The following is a 17,826-nucleotide window of genomic DNA, read 5'->3' as shown; positions in this document are numbered from 1 at the left end:
AAGAGCACGCGCGCGATGTCCTTGAGGGGGCGATTTGCGTGCACTGTGAGCGTTTTTCCATGAAAAAGCTCCGCTCTCGTTTGTCTCTCTTTTCGAGGAAAGAGGGACAGCCATCTGTCTCCCGCGGCTCAGGACCCGCCGCTGTTGAGGCACGGAGGAGAATGAGCTCGTGGGGATCACAGGTGGACCTCGTTGAAGAGTTTAGAGAGGGACTTTCTCTTTCTCGCTCTTCGGCGGCGGACGAGAATGAACTTCAGGAGGAAGACGTGTTATCATTAACCCTTTCTGATACTGAAGTTAGTGCTCTGCTGGGTTCTACCCAGGAAGAGCAGGAGATGTCTGAGGATGGCGAAGAAGCTGAGGCTGAGCCTTCTCAATCCTCCTGCCCTGCGTATGAGGAGCTGTTAGAGGTTATGGATCGTGCCACAGCAAAGTTAAACTTGCCATGGAAACGTACCAGCAAAATAACGCCGCGAGGTCGCCTTGATGAGCGTTATTTATCTGACCATAGCCCTCCAGCCCAGGTGAGCCTTCCATTCTTGCCTGATTTACATGCGGAAATCGAGAAAGAATGGAAGAGGCCATTTTCTTCTCGCATCCATCGGTTTCAGCATACGAGTTATGCTAACATCGAGGGCATGCGCGAAAATGGCTATGAGAAGATGCCCCCTGTAGAAGAGACGCTGGCTAGCTATCTGTGGGGGAAACATCCTCTCTTAAATCTCCCTCTTTGCCATCTAAGCCCCTCCAGGATACATCCCGCTTAAATGGCAAAGCATACGCAGCAGCAGGTCAGGCTGTGGCTTCATTGCACACTATGGCGGTGCTTCAGGCCTATCAGGCTGACCTGCTGAGGGACCTGGATAAAGGCGAGGGCCTTTCAGCTGATCAGGTGGCCGAGCTGCGCCGCACCACAGACCTCTCTCTCCGTGCTACCAAGCAGGCCGCCTCCGCCATGGGTAGGTCTATGGCTGCCATGGTAGTAACGGAGAGACATCTGTGGGTGAACCTGGCAGACATCGGGAAGAAAGAAAGGGGCTTTCTTCTCGATGCTCCGGTCTCGCCTTCTGAGCTTTTCGGTACCTCCTTCGAGATGGTGGTTGAAAAGTTCAGGGAGGCAAGGGCGCACTCAGCTGCTTTTAAAACCTTCATTCCACGAAGGTCCAGGTCCGAGCCCGAACAACATAGGGGTCCTGGCCCGTCTCGTTCTGAGGATCAAAGACGGGCGCAGAAGGCTAGTGTCGCGGCTCCCGCTCCTCCCCCGCCTATGGGCAGGGGCAAGAGGAATCGTGGGTCGCGAGGAGGTAAGCAGGACCTGAGGGATGTGATTCAGACGAGGCAGCGTTCTCGTCCGAATCAGAGCGATACCTAGAGAGAACAGTAACTGTTTTTATGTTTAACTTCTGCTCTTTTCCTCCCTTGCCTGAATTCCCCTGCGACCACCAGCTCTCCACCTGATCGAGGTTAGGTGGGGGAGAATTTCTCTCATAACAGTCTCATATGCTGGACCTATGATGTTTTTGGTTGGTTCTATATTCATAGTAACCACCTTACTGATGGTCTGGACTATAAGGAGGCGCCCTGTGAGCAGGGTTCCACTACAGGAGGATGGGTGAGTATGTAACCCTTTTTCTGTATATACTTATGAGTTGAATTGCTGGTGGTCATATGTCTACTAACTTTCTAAGTGAGTCTCTTTTACAGTGCTCAGTCATGGCATCTACTAACACCCGTCAGCACCGTCCTTCCGGCCTCGTGCTCTGGTATTAGGCGGCCGAGATCACGGGCTTCTGTGGGAGCCTCGCTGATCATCAGAACTGGCACGGCACTGCAGGAGATTTCATGAATGTTGGCCAGGTCACCCTGAGGGGCCTCCTGACCGCTTTTATAAAACACCTCTGCGATGCTTAGGAACCTGTTGGTACGCACGCTACATTCTGTGTACTTCTTAAAGTGGTAAGTGTGCACGCAAGTCTCTGCACACTTTTCTAAAATCCTGTATGGTAAGGGTTACGCGCTCAGCTTCGTTCCCTTTTTCGAGATGTTTAGACTTTGGTTCCTTTGGCTCCTTTCAGCCGGAGTGCATTTGTTTACACTCAAGCATCGCTTCCCTCATCAAGGGATATTGGAGCGGTTCTCGCAGTAGTTTTAACCACGGGCCCCTTTTTCCAGAAAAGGGTCACGTGTTAGTACGCTACTCTGAATTCAGAGTTCCTCTCGTTTGACGGTGTTCTCTGCTTTCCCCCTTCAGAGTGCCACGAGAACCCCTCCCTAGAACAGTATTTTAAAATCCATACTATGGTAAGTGTGCACGTGTATTCTTTGCGCACTTTCTGAAATCCACTCTGTGGTAAGTTCGCACGCTAAGGCTCTGCGTTCTTTCTAAAAATCCTTTATGGTAAGGGCTTCGCGCGGTGGCTTCGTGCCCTTTCTTGAGTTGGTGTAAAGCCCCGTTCAATTAAATTGGGTATGTAGCTTAGGCCTTTGGCCGTAAGGGATAGTGTCACAGACAGCTGTCTAAACGTCCTAGGGGCAACTCCCATAGAAATGGTAGAGTTGGTACTTAGTGTTCACCATGGTCTGGCCTGCGCTCCCCTCAGCATGGCGGCGTGGGTATACTGTTCCCCATAGTGTCCCTTCAGAGGACGCAGTTCGAAGTTCCCTTGAGAGGGAACGTCTCAGGTTACGAATGTAACCATGGTTCCCTGAGAGGGAACGAGACACTGCGTCCTCTAGATCCCTTGCCACGCTTCTGCCGCAAGCTTCTTGAAGAAGATAAATGACGTGCTCTCCGGTCGAGTTGGCGTTTTTTCAAAGTATGCTTCAGACACGGGTCACGACGAGGTGTTCCCCATAGTGTCCCTTCAGAGGACGCAGTGTCTCGTTCCCTCTCAGGGAACCATGGTTACATTCGTAACCTCAGACGATCTTGTTTCAGGATTATGGTTAGTGCAGTATTTCAAGTCAGACCTTTACTGACCCTTACTCTTTTACACCATTTAGCATAAAAAATCTAGCATATCATTTGTACAATTAATTTAATATTGATGATTCAAAAGAATCTCTTTGTGGAAAAATAATAATAAAAAAAAAAATACCAGATGAGAGAAAAAAAAGGTATCCTTACTTTTTTTTTCTTAAAAACAAAAACAAATAAAGCCTCAAGGATGACGAAAGAGGAGAGAGTGAGATGAATGCATTTAATTTCTTTACTTACATTTCCATTTTTTTCTGCCATATCTGGAAAATTAAACATGCAATTTTTTAAAACATGGACTCATGAATTTCATGAATTATTCACTTTATTAATATGGTATTATACAGTGTGTAAGCATGTAATGTATCTATCCTATAGGATCTATATATAAAGGGATATCAAGTGGCAAATGTTAAATTATCCAGACTCTGATAAACCTGTGGAACAATTCAGTGGTTTTAAATTCTATATATCTAATGGGAGAAGTGAACACCAAGATGTTACTGTTATGTTTACTGCTGGCTAAAATTAATTCTGAATATCACTCACCTGATTTGGTTATGTATGATTCAAGGTTAGATGGTACTGATTGATTTGTTGATTTCTGTGGGATCTCAGTTGCTAGTTTATTTTCCTACAAAAAAAAAAAAAAAAAAAAAAAAAAAAAACCTTGGTTCAATAAATATAACAAATACATTTCATTATTTTAATATTCATTATATTTGTTTATGGTATTTTTCCTGTGTTTTTATATAAACACAAATACAATACAGATTGCTTTATGCCAACCTGCACAGCAGAGTAGTCAAACTGAATCATGGCCGTTTGAGAGTCACTCATATGTATCTTATCTGTCTGCTCTTGATCTACACAGGAACATGGACATGAACATGCATTTCCAAAGCGTTTTTTAAATTTTATATAATTTGTTTAAATTAAGAAAAAAGTGTATTTTGTATAATGAGCAAGGACATTTATCACATAAAAGCTAACCAACCTATCTTTTCTGCTTTTATCTCCAACACTTCTGGGAATATAGCGACATCACCAGCCTGTGGGACTGTTCCACCTTCAACCTGTGCAACAGACAGACTTCTTGAATGATAAGAATCCACTCAACTGCTGTATTGAGTGTAAACTCTCCATTCTTTTGATTGTATGGGTTGAGTATGGGGTGAGTAGGTTCTTGAACAACTTTACAAGGTTCTTAAAATAAAAAAATAAAAATAAATAATCCATAACTACTTTTTGATGTAGAGAATACAAATACGTTGGTAATTTTAAAGTATTAAAGTTTCCGTCATCATAGAGTAAGTAGTGCTGGATTTCTTTTTTCACATTCTTTTGCTTGTATGGGTTACAGCACATGCTTACCTCTGTTGTATCGGTGTCTTTCTCGTAATACTCTTGTGTGCACATAGATGAGAGTGTCTGGTCTGTGGGCTGGACCCCTGACATATCAGTATCTGTGATGTCTGAGGCTGTGTGTTGGTAAGAAGATGGGAAGAACTGCAGATAATCATCTTCTGCTTCTTTGTTTTTCTGTGGCCCTCCCTTCTTATTGCTATGGCTGGCATCCTTTCTTTCTCCAGTCACGCACATTATTTCATCCACCTGAGTGAGAGAGAGAGATTCAATATTCAGAATAGACATTTATTCCCCTTATTTTTTTAATCTTTTTTTTTTGTTTCATATTTTTTTATCTTGTAAATCTTTAAAACAAGGCATATTTACTTTTAGATGCGAAGCTGTATGTGAAATATTTGTATTTTATTTTACATAGAACAATATAAGTAGTACTTTTATTTTAAATCATATTCACCAAATCGAATGGGTAACTCTAGTCATATCAGTAGCCTAATCAGATCACCTGATGATTCAGTTGGATCAACTGATGACTATTATGTTGAATGCACATGAATAAGTTAATTCTACTCACTTAATCTTGATGTTGTCTATATTTTCAGCCACTTATTTTAAACAAATAAATGAAATCTGACTGCATATAATGCATTTCTACAATGGCGTACGTCAGAGTTTTGAGATTTGTATCTTGTATACTGTTGCTCTATTGTTGGTCTGATTGCTTTTGTTGTCCTCCTTTTTTATAAGTTGCCAAATGAATATATGTAAATGTAAGTTAACAAAAAGCCTCTGCCATGACAGAAAAAAAAAATGTGTGTGTGTATGTGTTTGTCTGTGTGTTTAAGCTTATTTGCTCTCTCTGAGCTCTCTGTTTTTGTCTTTGTAGGGAGAACTTCACATAGAAAGAACAAATTCACAAATACCCACATACCGGCTGAACACTAGCACCCATTCAACACATGCCCACTTTACTTCATTCCAGCCACCAGAGGGCAACATGCTACATTTCATGCTTTCTGAAAACACTACACTTCTATTGCAACTGTATTCCTACAGCACTAAATTATCCAGGATATTAGCACAACAAATTGTTGCTTTAGCAACCAATGTTACATTGCTCAAAAGCTGCACTTTAACAGCTCCAAAGGTAAAGTGGAGCTCCTAGTAATGAACAATTTAAATATAAACGTAGATTTCTCTTAAAGGGAATATAAATTAGGCATTTACTGACATAAAAGCAGTGCTTTAAGTGGGCCGGTACGCACCGGTACTCAGTAACGCCACTTCCAAATATAGCTCTTGAGTGTACTGCCACCTCTCCGTGCGCCCAGAACATGCCTTTAGCGTAACGGTATGCTTATCTGTTTTACTAGAGATTTTAATCTTTTGCCTGTGCTGCCACTTTTCCACTGTTAATAACTTAACGTGGCCGGAGAGGATATGTGAAACGCGCACACTCGACTCTGTAAAAATTCACAACCAGTGAACAATACTTAATAAGCTCTCCTGGCTTCAGACTCTAAGTACTAAAACAACACAATCATAATTAGATGACTCACTGGCTGACACCACAGCAAGCCAGAATGATGTCGTTGCAGGTCAGACGAAAGCTAATGAAGTAATGCAGTAGCTCTTTCAGGTAGGGTGACCAGACGTCCCGAAAAATTCAAGACAGTCCTGAAATCTAAACTGTTGTCCCGAATCCCGAATCTGGCCCTTATTGTCGCGAAAATTATACTAAAGCAAAATCTTGAGCAGTTATTGTCTGATAAACATTAAAAATTGCGGAGGTTGAGCCGTCTTGCAACCACACCCGCCGGCTGCTCTATGGCTGCAGCATCTTTTTTCTAAGTTCTAAAAAAAATAACGTAGTCTGTAGGCTAGGCACGAATTTAGATATTCATTTATCTAATTAATCTATATGCACAAAGACAATAGGACTTTTTTGTCCCCTTTTTGTTTTAAAGCTTGATGAAGAGAGTGCAAGTTGCTGCAGCTGCGAGTAGGACAGTGATGCACGCGTACAGGAGTGCTTGACAGTTCGCAGCACTGTGTACAAAAAATATGTTTAAGCTCATTAGCATTAGCATAGGTCACCCTATACTAAGGGTATTTTTTCAAAATCCTTTTGCACATTTTATTTATGTTCAGTAGCTTTTTCTAGCTCAAGCAAATCCACAAACTAATAAAAGGAATTTTTTTATAAGGTTGTCTATTGACTGCTGTATATAAAACCCCTTCAATATAGTTCTTGTTACCTCAGGGGATGAGGGTAGTCATCAAAAAAAAAAAAAAAAATTAGTGCACACTTAACAGTGCCACTTAAAGCACTGCTTAAAAGCAATTTGAGATTTAAAAAATATTAAATTAATGTGGATAGCTCGAGATTTTTACTTAAAAATCAGTTTTATCTCTAAGCTATAGATATTTGAATCAGTTATAAAACCTCTTAAAAAGTAAAACTCTGCAAGGAGAAATGTTGAGCTGGCTTAAACCTTATCTGTTCTCATTTCAGCAGTAGCACTGCTGTAAGCTTTTGGACACCGCGAGGGTCCTGTCACATCTCCCACGAATTCATCTGTGCAGTATCCTGTCACTCGTTCTTCAACCATGGATGTAAATTTGGCCAAGGGAACTGACTGCTGCCTCAGGTACTGCAGTGGGTTTAAGGAAGCACTCAAAGAAAAAGAGTGACGGGTGGGGTCAGCCGACACACTCCTCTCCAGAAGCTTGGGGAGTTTGAGGCACTCAGTAACTGCCTCACTGATGGTAAAACGCTGGGCATAACGCTGCAGCACAGAAGCTGCTTCTTCTGGTGTGCGGGCGTTCCAGTATGCTTCTTGCAGCTCCTGTTCACGACGCTCCCTAGAAGACAAAGAGAAACAGTGAAATTACACTAAAAAATATATTCACCAAATAAGATCCACTAGCTTACAGAAACTATGATCTAACGTTCAATGACACTTTTGATAGCAATGTTACAGTACACCAAATTACTGACTTTAATGGCACTGAAAGTAACACTACTACTGACTGTAATCCCATTTATAGTGACGTCATTTATAGTTACATTACTAACAGTAAAGGCCATTGAAAGAAACTATTACCACTACTGACAGTAATAGCACTTACAGTAACATCACTGACAGTAACACCACTGACAGAAAAATTACTTACATCACCACTGACTGTACAGGTGCATCTCAATAAATTAGAATGTCGTGGAAAAGTTTATTTATTTCAGTAATTCAACTCAAATTGTGAAACTTATGCATTAAATAAATTCAATGCACACATACTGAATTAGTTTAAGTCTTTGGTTCTTTTAATTGTGATGACTTTGGCTCACATTTAACAAAAAACACCAATTAATTATCCCAAAAATTTTGAATATGGTGACATGCCAATCAGTTAATCATTTCAAAACACCTGCAAAGGTTTCCTGAGCCTTCAAAATGCTCTTTCAGTTTGGTTCACCAGGCTACACAATCATGGGGTAAGACTGTTGATCTGACAGTTGTCCAGAAGACAATCATTGACACCCTTCACAAGTTGGGTAAGCCACAAACATTCATTGCCAAAGAAGCTTTGACTTGAGTGCTGTATCCAAGCATGTTAACAGAAAGTTGAGTGGAAAGAAAAAGATGCACAGCCAACCAAGAGAACCGCAGCCTTATGAGGATTGTCAAGCAAAATCGATTCAAGGATTTGAGTGAACTTCACAAGGAATGGACTGAGTCTGGGGTCAAAGCATAAAGACGTGACAAGGAATTTGGCTACAGTTGTCATATTCCTCTTGTTAAGCCACTCCTGAACTACAAACAACATCAGAGGCGTCTTACTTGGGCTAAGGAGAAGAAGAACTGGACTGTTACCCAGTTGTCCAAAGTCCTCTTAACATGGATTTTAGAGATACTGTTCTAAGGGACTTTATTTCCCATAGATGGAATAAGCAAAAGGAAATTATGCGAAAGCATCGCTATTCCTGTGAGAGGTGAATGCTATCTACAAACTCACTGTAAATGGTGAAATACTCACATCCCCTCAGTAGTCCCACAAATCCATAACAATGAGCACAGCAGAGTGCATCCAACTCCCTCGAGAGATGAACGCATCTTCACCACACACACACAAACACTGACGTCATGAACTGTCGCCGGCCAACATGTTGTTGGTATTTTTTGAATGTATGCTTAGACACAGGTCACGACAAGGTGTTTCTATGTTCGACATAGTGAACCCTAGAGGATGCAGTTCATAATTCCCTTGAAAGGGAAACATGATTTTTGAAAGGGCTAAATTTATTCAGTGACAACAAGCAGTGAGCGAGTCTACAGATCGCTTCATAATGGATTTTAATTGTCTAGCTAATCACTCTGGATACAGAGATGCACACAATAAGTGTGCAAAAAAAAAAAGGAAAAAAAAAAAAAGGACATTGCATTCCTTGACTTATTTATAGCTAATGTGGCAAGAGGTTTGTGTATATAGTATAGACAGGTCAATATGGTTATATATGGTTTGGATGTAACAGCAGTGCCAGTAATGCAGTATTATCAGGGCAAGTTCAACAGACTAAAACTTCGAGAACAAATCCTCCAGATGCCCGAAGGGAAAGTCATCAATTTAAAAGGGAAAATCACAGTGACCCTTATGGATAATAGTATAGGTACACGCAGGGTTGCCTTCAGGTATGCACTTGTAAGCACTATGCATACCATGAGCACTCTGACTGACCTGAGAAACATCTTCTGTGTGAATATTTCAGCTTTATTATTATTTGTGTTACGTATTTCTGTCAAATGAACCAGCGATGCCAATCATTTGGGATTTGATAATTACTTTGGGTACAGTTCTCTCTTTTCTGGGAAGTGGCCAAATGTATTTGGACCACTCTCTTACTAAATCATATAGCCTTCACCTGACCACTGATCTTAAAAAAAAGAAGGGAGCTTGAGGCAAAAATGCCACCAGATTGGACAAAACCGGCACTGCATAATTAAATTAAATCTATTATAGCTGTTATGAATAAAGTGAAAATGAAAATTGTTGATTGTGGTATAAAAACTAGATCTTCTCATAATGCATCTTATTCCTTTTTAAACATTTACTGTGTTGTGCATTATAACCAATCACACATGATTTTGTTGAGATTATTAATGCAATTGCCAATCAGAGGCATTCAGATTAGACATCACTGAAATGTTGGAGTTTTGCTCATTGAGCACATTTGCTGATTAAATTCCTGGAGATGGAGTGAGTGTAGAGTACAACACTGTGCTAAAGCCAAGGGCAACACCTTTTTCTCTGTAGAGTTAGAGTTTGGACTTAATTAACTGGGGCCCAGGTCAGGAAGCAGACAGACTGGCTAAACCAACTGTCAACTAGCAGCCTCATGCCACAGGATCAGCTAATTCTCAACACAGAGACTCTTGCACCTAGATATCACACTTTAGAGACTGTGTCTGTTCCCTGAACTTGGAAATACAAAAAAAAGTCCAAACCAATTTAAGAGTAACAATTGAATTTATGTTCAACAAGTGACGTTGAACTTCTACAAGTGACGTGTAGAAATTCTACTTCTTGTTACAAATATGGTAGAACCAACACTTTTACCACAAAAGACTGCTTTTTAAGTTATCTTCCTGATTCATCCAAATTCCTTATCATATCCAAAACCTCAGAAGAACTTGATGATGTAACAGAAACTATGGACTCTCTCTTTTCTAGCATTTTAAATAGAGTTGCTCCTTTACGCTTAAGGAAGGTTAAGGAAACCAGTATGACTCCATGGTATAATGAGCATACTCACACCCTAAAGAGAGCAGCCCGAAAAATGGAGCGCAGCTGGAGGAAAACAAAGCTAGAGGTATTTTGTATTGCTTGGCGGGAAAGTAACCTATCCTACGGAAAAGCATTAAAAACAGCTAGATCCGATTCCTTTTCTTCCCTTTTAGAAGAAAACAAACATAACCCCATGTATTTATTCAATACAGTGGCTAAATTAACAAAAAATAAAGTCTCAACAAGTTTTGACATTTGCCAACATCACAACAATAATGACTTTATGAACTACTTCTAAAATCGATACTATTAGAGATAAAATTTTAACCATTAAGCCATCAGCTACAGTATCGCATCAGACAGTGCACTATCCCAGCTAACAAAAACGAGTTGTCAGAACGTTTTACTAACATTTCCCTTAAGTTATGAAAACGTTAATTCGGAATGTTTTGCAACCGTTGAGAACGGCAAGATTTTTTAATGTATTGAGAACATTTTTGTGGGGTTTCTGTGAACGTTACAGAAACATTCCATCCAACCATTTTAAAAACCTTACGAAAACGTCATTACTGAATGTTCTTTAAATGTTTAAAATTAGCATTTTCTTAATGTTTTAGGAACGTTTTTTATAGGTTTATGTGAACTTTATAGAAACATTCCATTCTATCTTGAAAATGTAATGAAAATGTTATTAGTGAATGTTCCTCAAATGTGCATTTTTGTAATGTATTAGGAACATTTTTTGTAGGTTTATGTGAACGTTAGAGAAACATTCCATTCTATCATCTTGAAAATGTTATGAAAATGTTATTAGGGAATGTTCGTTAAATATTTGAAATTTTCCTTTTTTATATGTATTAGGAACATTCTTTCTTGGTATGTGTGAATGTTATAGAAACATTACATTCTATCATCTTGAAAACATTATGAAAACATTATTTCCAAATGATTTTAAACATTCCAAATGTCCAGATTTTTCATCTTGTTAGGAAAATGATAGGGGAAAAAAATGCTGAATGTTTAAACGTCATAAAAATATCCAAATATCCTCCAAACATTACCCTGGGAACTTTTTTCATAAACAAATATAAATTCAAACATTTGGTAAAATATTTCTAATTATATTTGTCAACACCAAAAACTTTAAGGTAATTGAGTCTCGATCTCATTTCAACGCCAAGATGGTTATGTCACCACAATGAGAACACTGAGCCATCAACGAATGCAGTCTCAGCGTGCTGGAAGCCCAGACACGTGACACAGCGATCGTGGCCATCATGAGGAGCGATGTATCGATCGCACACAGAAACACAGGCAAAATGACATCTTTGAAAAAGACGCAAATCGACCCTTTACTCTTTTGTGGAAGGAAAAAAAAGCTCTTTCAGAGGTGTTGAAGCGCTCAGGGGAATGTGGGAGCTGTCGCAGGAAACCCAAACGAACCGCCAGACCAACACCAGTGACTCTTGCTTGTAGCTCTCTGGTGAAAGCAGCAAGCGATGTGTTTTGCTCCGAAGCGAAAGCTTGAATGCGAGTTGCTCGCGCTGCACCTTATATACCCGCTCTGTGAGGTGGAACTCGCGATGCAAATTCCGCGATGCAAAATACTTTGTGTACCATTGGCTCGTTTTGTACCACTCTAAGGTGATTGGGCTCTCGGGCAAGATCCCATTCGTAACGTTGAACATGACCGACTGAAAGGTAACTGCATATTTCTGTAGCAGAAATGAGTCGAACCAGACAAATTAAAGAGTCTATCAGAGCTGTGTGCATTGAAACGAGAGCCAAACTCCTCAGATAACCAACCAACCAACTTGTTCACACAACAGCTTTCAACATTAACACCAATAGAACAATTATTGACAATTTTAATTTGAAGAAGAGATTGTCAAATTTATTGTTCGTGATTGAAATGCAACGCTGGACATCACATGTAAACCCAGGAGATCAAGTTAAATACTTGCATTGACTTCCCCCACCCAGCAGAACCAGACTGAAATTCCTAAGGGGGAAGGGCTTTAAACCTTTGTCTTCACAGAAAAGTCCCTTTGCCAGAGAATGGCAAAGAAACTGCTTTTTGTACATTATATATGGACCAGAATGAACTCAAAAGGACTTATAAATGAATCATTCCATTGCTTAACTCCATATTCATTTATGTGTAACCCACACATTTGACTATCATGTATAATCACTTATTGTGTATGTCTTTTGATAACTATAGGATACATAGTCATGTCTAGTATTGATATAATCTAATTTTCTTGCTTGATATTGTCCTGACAATCATTTATTTGTAAAATATATCATAATCGTGTGCTTATCATAATAGGAATCATGTCCAAAATTAGATCCTGCGAGGCAGGAACCACATGCTTGGTAAGATAAACAAATGATTTATGATACACACCCCCCCCCCCCCCCGAGCCAAGACCATATCTGATTGGTCAAGGCAACATTTGAGGGGTGGCCAACAAGGAAGTTTAAATACTTTGGACATCATGAAATTTTGCTTTTAGTCTGCTTTTAGTCCCTAGCTGCTGCTATTAGCCATGTCGACTTTTAGTTCCAGCCTTGCTCGTGCTATCAGTCATGCTATTAGTCATGTCTGCTCTTAGCTTTTAGCTTGTAGCTTTGCTACCTAGCTTTAGCTTGTAGCATGTAGCCATGCGGTTAGTCATCATTGTTCTTTGAGCGCGGTTCCAGCGTGCCTGCCTGCTGCTACTATGCCACGATGAGAAGGAACACAAGCCAGTCTCGTCAAACTTTATTTCTTTTCTTTTCCGTTTGAGAGTTTCGTGTTCTGAGTTAAGTTTTGTAACGTCGAGTCTCCGACGCCTGACCTCGGATGCCCGTTCAACTTCGACCAGCGCATACGACTCTGCACTTTCAGCCAACGCCCAACAACCACGGGCTTCCCAAGACGTCACTTCACTACTGAACTTCCAGCCAATCAGCGACACCGGGATACCTTTTTCAACGGGAGTCCCTTTCACAGGAAACGAAGGCAACGTATCCCCAGATATTTGTTGTGCTGGTGTATCTAATATAATTTTAGTCACATTGAGGAACCCACTGCAAGGGCTAATTACGTGATTGATGGTTGTTCATGTCTATGCAATTTAACGTATTGCTGTAAACTTGGAATTCCATATTTCCATTCTCTTAAACTCATCTTTTCCTAACTTTCGATCTTCCTGCAACTTGTGTGAATGTGTGAGTGCGTGCGTTTATGTGTTAGATTAGTTTATATGTCTTAGATTTATCTAATAAAGCCTTATTCATATTGAAAAGAGAAGTATCTTGTGTTTTGTGCTTACAAGTTAATGTCTTAAACTGCCGATCTTGTTACTGTGCTAATTGATAGTGTTTTCACTATAGTTTGGATATTAGTATCCAGCGCAGATTTGATGTTAAACGGCTCGTTCACTGAGCTGCAGGCGTGTCTCCGTGAACAGCCGTGAAACAGTGATTCTGTTCAAATTCCCTTTAAAATCTTAAATGATTCCCTTTGAGCTAAATTGACCTGTTTCCGTTACATTTTATTATGGTGGAGAATATGCGGGCAGTTTAATCTAAATTGTGAGCATAAACCAAGTTATTTAATCTTTGATTTTGCTAAAGGAATGAAAGATGAGAAGCTAGCGAGACGTGAGTGTGTTTGTGTGACCCGTGACGTAAGCAGCGAAGGAAATTTTTTTGTGTCCAGAGAAACTAGCACCGAGATTCAGATCTGCAGAAGGTCGCTATCGCTCTGCCCCACTAACTACAGCAGGAAGCTGCTATATCTGAATTAAGATAAATTTAACTCTATACAAACTGAGAGTTTAAGTGCCACATCGCAAAACCAACTGAAAGCGGTGTTGTTATTTGTACAGTGTTGAAATGAGCCGACATTTCATGTAACATGTTTAACTGTATTTGCAACAATGCAACGATTCATGTGCTAACGTTATCCACTAGAGTGTGTTTTGGTTGCCGTAGTGACGACCGTGACCCGGAAGCCTTAACGTATTTCCGGAGCAACTCTGAACTGTGCACGCGCAGCGCACTAGTGTAAACAAACTCCACGGTGTTGCTAAGCTAACGAAACCATTGCATTTACATTGAAGTCTATACTAAAGCCACTAGCCTCAAAGGTTAGCCGTTAGCATTACAATCCAGTGGATGAATAGTGTGTGTTTGGGCAACGCTGACGTGATTTAACCATTTTTAAACATCTTAACTAACACTTGTTAGTCTCATTCTCTTTTATTGCCCACTTATTTTCATTTTACTAGAAAGGGAAATACTAACTCACAATTATTAATTGTCAATTGAAATTTAATTGAAACATTAAATTTATTTTGAATCATTTAAAATTTCCCTCTCAGATCATTTCATATGATCTTTTATTTCTAGTATTCTCTTTTGGTCTTAATTATTTTAGGAATGAATAAGCCTTGAACTTTGGAAGTTAAAGTAAACTTATTCTTCCTAATTTATTTATTACCCATCTGAATATATGCTATTCAGACCTTTAATTATTTGAATGCGTTTTAGCCCTCTTCCTATTTTGGTTATACACTTAACCACTATTGTTTTACTTATTGATTTCCTCTTTTTAATTTCATTTTTGCATATTTTGCCCATTTATTAATTTTTCTAATTTTACTTTTTCTTACCATTTCTTTACTTTGTGTATCCTAGCCTGGTATCGACAAACCTGAGCCCTAAAAGGAGACATTGTTATCCCTCACTACGAGTTCAAATAAATTAGAAAGACAACTCTCTTTCACTTAAAGTTTATTTTGTTTGATTAGTTGTGCATCAACTAACACAACGCTCTCCTTGTATTTGAGATAACCGCTACTGAGACGTACCATCTCCGTCCTCTCTCTCCTTTTCTTTCCTCTTCTCGTTTTACATTTGTAGGACATGTAAGAACCATCAATCAATTCGAATTGAAGTAAATACACAATCGTGCCAAAGACGACGAATCATCCTTATGAATTTGATTGCAATCATCCTCTCATTTGTTCTTCCTAACCTCCCTACATTTGGAAACGCAATCCAAGTTTTAGCATCTCATCCAACGTTGAGATCAATTTAATAGAGAAACGTGTTGAGCAACTGTCGCCTTCGCAGACTCCCTGGTCAGCGGTCCAACTGAAAGGTGTACGGTGTCAATCCTGTCAGACTAAGAAAAGAGATATGAGAATTATTATTGTATTCTTTTGTCCAAAGCAAGAAATATAATAACATTGTTTATGTTTTTGATAACATTTAATTGGAAAAAAAATATTTTCCTCATTTGAAAAACAGAAATTTTTGCTTGTCGTTTGAATTTGTTTTTCACCTCCGTCTCTCTTTTCCTCTTCCTCATTAGAGAGACAAAGTCTTTGCATCTCTAGTCTACTTAGACACCCTGAGACTAACACAGTCATCACCACATTTCACTAGTGGTTCACAATCACTGATACAACACTTAGTTGTCCCACCACATATAGGATTTTACTCCACACAGATCTGTGTCAGTCTCTCTTTTCCCCAGCGTGCCAACATGCCGCAGACTGCAGACCCCATTGCCCATGGGGAAGATGTAAACACTTTCCTGAGAGGCATGACAGACAGCCTCACTCCAAAGACATTTGAACTGTTATTATTTTTAATAATAATCCTAATCCTGAGAAGATTCCTGACACAAGATTCAAACCAGAACAACAACCACGAGGAGCTAGTCAAGATCACGAGCTCACTAAGCTATGCCTTCACAACCCAGCTGAACAGCTACTAGAGAAAGCCAAGCTAGACATCAGAAACAAGAACTCTGAAATCAGTGCTTTGAAAGACCACCTTGAAAGGTACAGAACTGAAATGGACAATCTGACCCAACAACTAGACGATACCAACGATGAGCTCTACATGGTCAGAAAAGAACTCCAAATTGCTTACAAGCACAAACAAGAGCCAAGGAAAGAGAAACCTCTCTTAGCCTCATCACTGCTGAGCAGAGCAGAGTCCCACTTCCAAGAACTGGCATATGATGAAAGGAGCGAAGGGCCACAACCCAAAACCTCACCTGCCTTCGCCACACAACCCTTTCCTGCCAACGAAAGAAAACCTCCCATCCAAGGCCTTGGAGCTGCCCACGGGATGACCATCAAAGACCTCAACAAGCTGTCTAAAAACATCAGCAGGTTCAACCCGAACTCCACAGAGAGCCCCGACATCCAAGCTTACCTGCGAGATATCGAATTTCACCTGGAAGTGAGGTCTCATGTGACTGACAGAGACTGGTTACACCTCATTAGAGCCACGTCCAGCTCCGAGGTACGAAACTTTCTAGATCGACAGCCCAGTCAAACAAAGTCAAACTACCAGCGACTTCGTGAGGTCCTGATTAAAGAGTTTACAGACCCAGAGTCTGAACATGGACTGTTAACTGCCTTGGAAACCAAACAAGGTCGTCAAGAGACTCCACAAGCTTACTACAACCGACTCCGACAAGCCTACTTTGGTGCACACAACAGCCCTGACCTTGAGGAGGATGTGAACTTCAAAAGCCTCTTCCTAAGAAATCTGCACCCTGGAGTCAGTCACCATCTAGGTGTCATGGCCTGTCCGAACTCCATGACCATCCAACAGTTGCGTGACCTAACACAGAAGGCCTATAACAAGCAGAAGGCCTCAAAGAAAGGTAACAAAACATCCACACTCTTGAACTCTGTCAACAAAGATTCAAGCCTTGCACTGGACGACACCCAGTGGCATCACAACACCAGAGTCTTCCATCAAGAGCACAGAGAACGTGACGCCCATATCCACGACCGCTTTCAGCCCAACTGCTGGAAAAATCCATGGGACCAGCCACGCTTCTCAAGAAACCAAAAGGATAAGAACATCTGGAAACCTAACCAGATATCCAAAGGTAATCAGCTGACTCATCCAAGAGCAACTCGTGTGGTTAAGCGACAACAAAACCCACCTCAGCACCACTCAGACATGCACAGTGCTGAGTATGCACAAGAACATGACCGCTTACCATTAGAAGACACGGAACAAGTCATGGAACAACTGAGAGAGTTCCTTCAAGACAATTTACATGCAGGTGACCACAAAGTTGAGTCATGCTCGCTGTGACCAGCAACAGAACGGAAGGCCGGTGATGACAAGCACCTGTTCAACAACGACCCAGAACGAACAAGTCTTTCACGGCCTACTGTTGATGAAAAATCTGAGGTACTAAAGGACATCAGCTCAGACACCTAACACAGTCACTAACAAACTGTCAAATTAACTCCAACTCCAAGTACCAAACTCCCTGTCTGTGCAACAGCAACCACCAGAGCACAGAAGGTCAGAAAGTCTGCTACAGCCAGAAGGCATCACAAGAAGAATGCAACATAGGAGACAAAGTTTTGCAACTCAGCTTCACACAGCCATGCCAAACTGCCTCCGACTGTCTGCCAAAGAACTTTCTGCCTTGCTGGACTGACCCCTCATTAGACCATGGACACGCCCTCATCCAAGCCAAGGATGCAGAGAGCCAGTCTTCAGTGACATGCTAGAAAAAGGGGGAGACAACACAGACTTGAACAGATCTGACCACACATGCACTACACCAGTAACACACAACATTACCTACACCCAGAGGTAAACACATCTACTGATAACACAGTCAACAAACATATTCTTCCCACAGGTAGAATATCCAACAT

General features: G+C 40.7%; 1 protein-coding gene across 1 annotated transcript in view; it reads right to left on the bottom strand.

Annotated features, from left to right (window-relative positions):
- Positions 1–17,826, bottom strand: part of limch1b (LIM and calponin homology domains 1b) — a 241,614-nt gene that overhangs the window by 41,044 nt on the left and 182,744 nt on the right. The window contains exons 8-13 of the mRNA XM_026279634.1: positions 6,838–7,207; positions 4,352–4,591; positions 3,975–4,053; positions 3,767–3,843; positions 3,527–3,611; positions 3,218–3,240 (exon numbers count right to left, since the gene is read on the bottom strand). Of these exons, the coding sequence (XP_026135419.1) occupies positions 3,218–3,240; positions 3,527–3,611; positions 3,767–3,843; positions 3,975–4,053; positions 4,352–4,591; positions 6,838–7,207 (874 nt within the window). The remainder of the gene's footprint in view (positions 1–3,217; positions 3,241–3,526; positions 3,612–3,766; positions 3,844–3,974; positions 4,054–4,351; positions 4,592–6,837; positions 7,208–17,826) is intronic.

Source organism: Carassius auratus, chromosome 14 (assembly GCF_003368295.1).
Source record: "Carassius auratus strain Wakin chromosome 14, ASM336829v1, whole genome shotgun sequence".
NCBI classification, from domain to species: Eukaryota; Metazoa; Chordata; class Actinopteri; order Cypriniformes; family Cyprinidae; genus Carassius; species Carassius auratus.
Note: the sequence above shows the minus strand (reverse complement) of the source record. Positions and strands in the feature narration are given on the sequence as shown.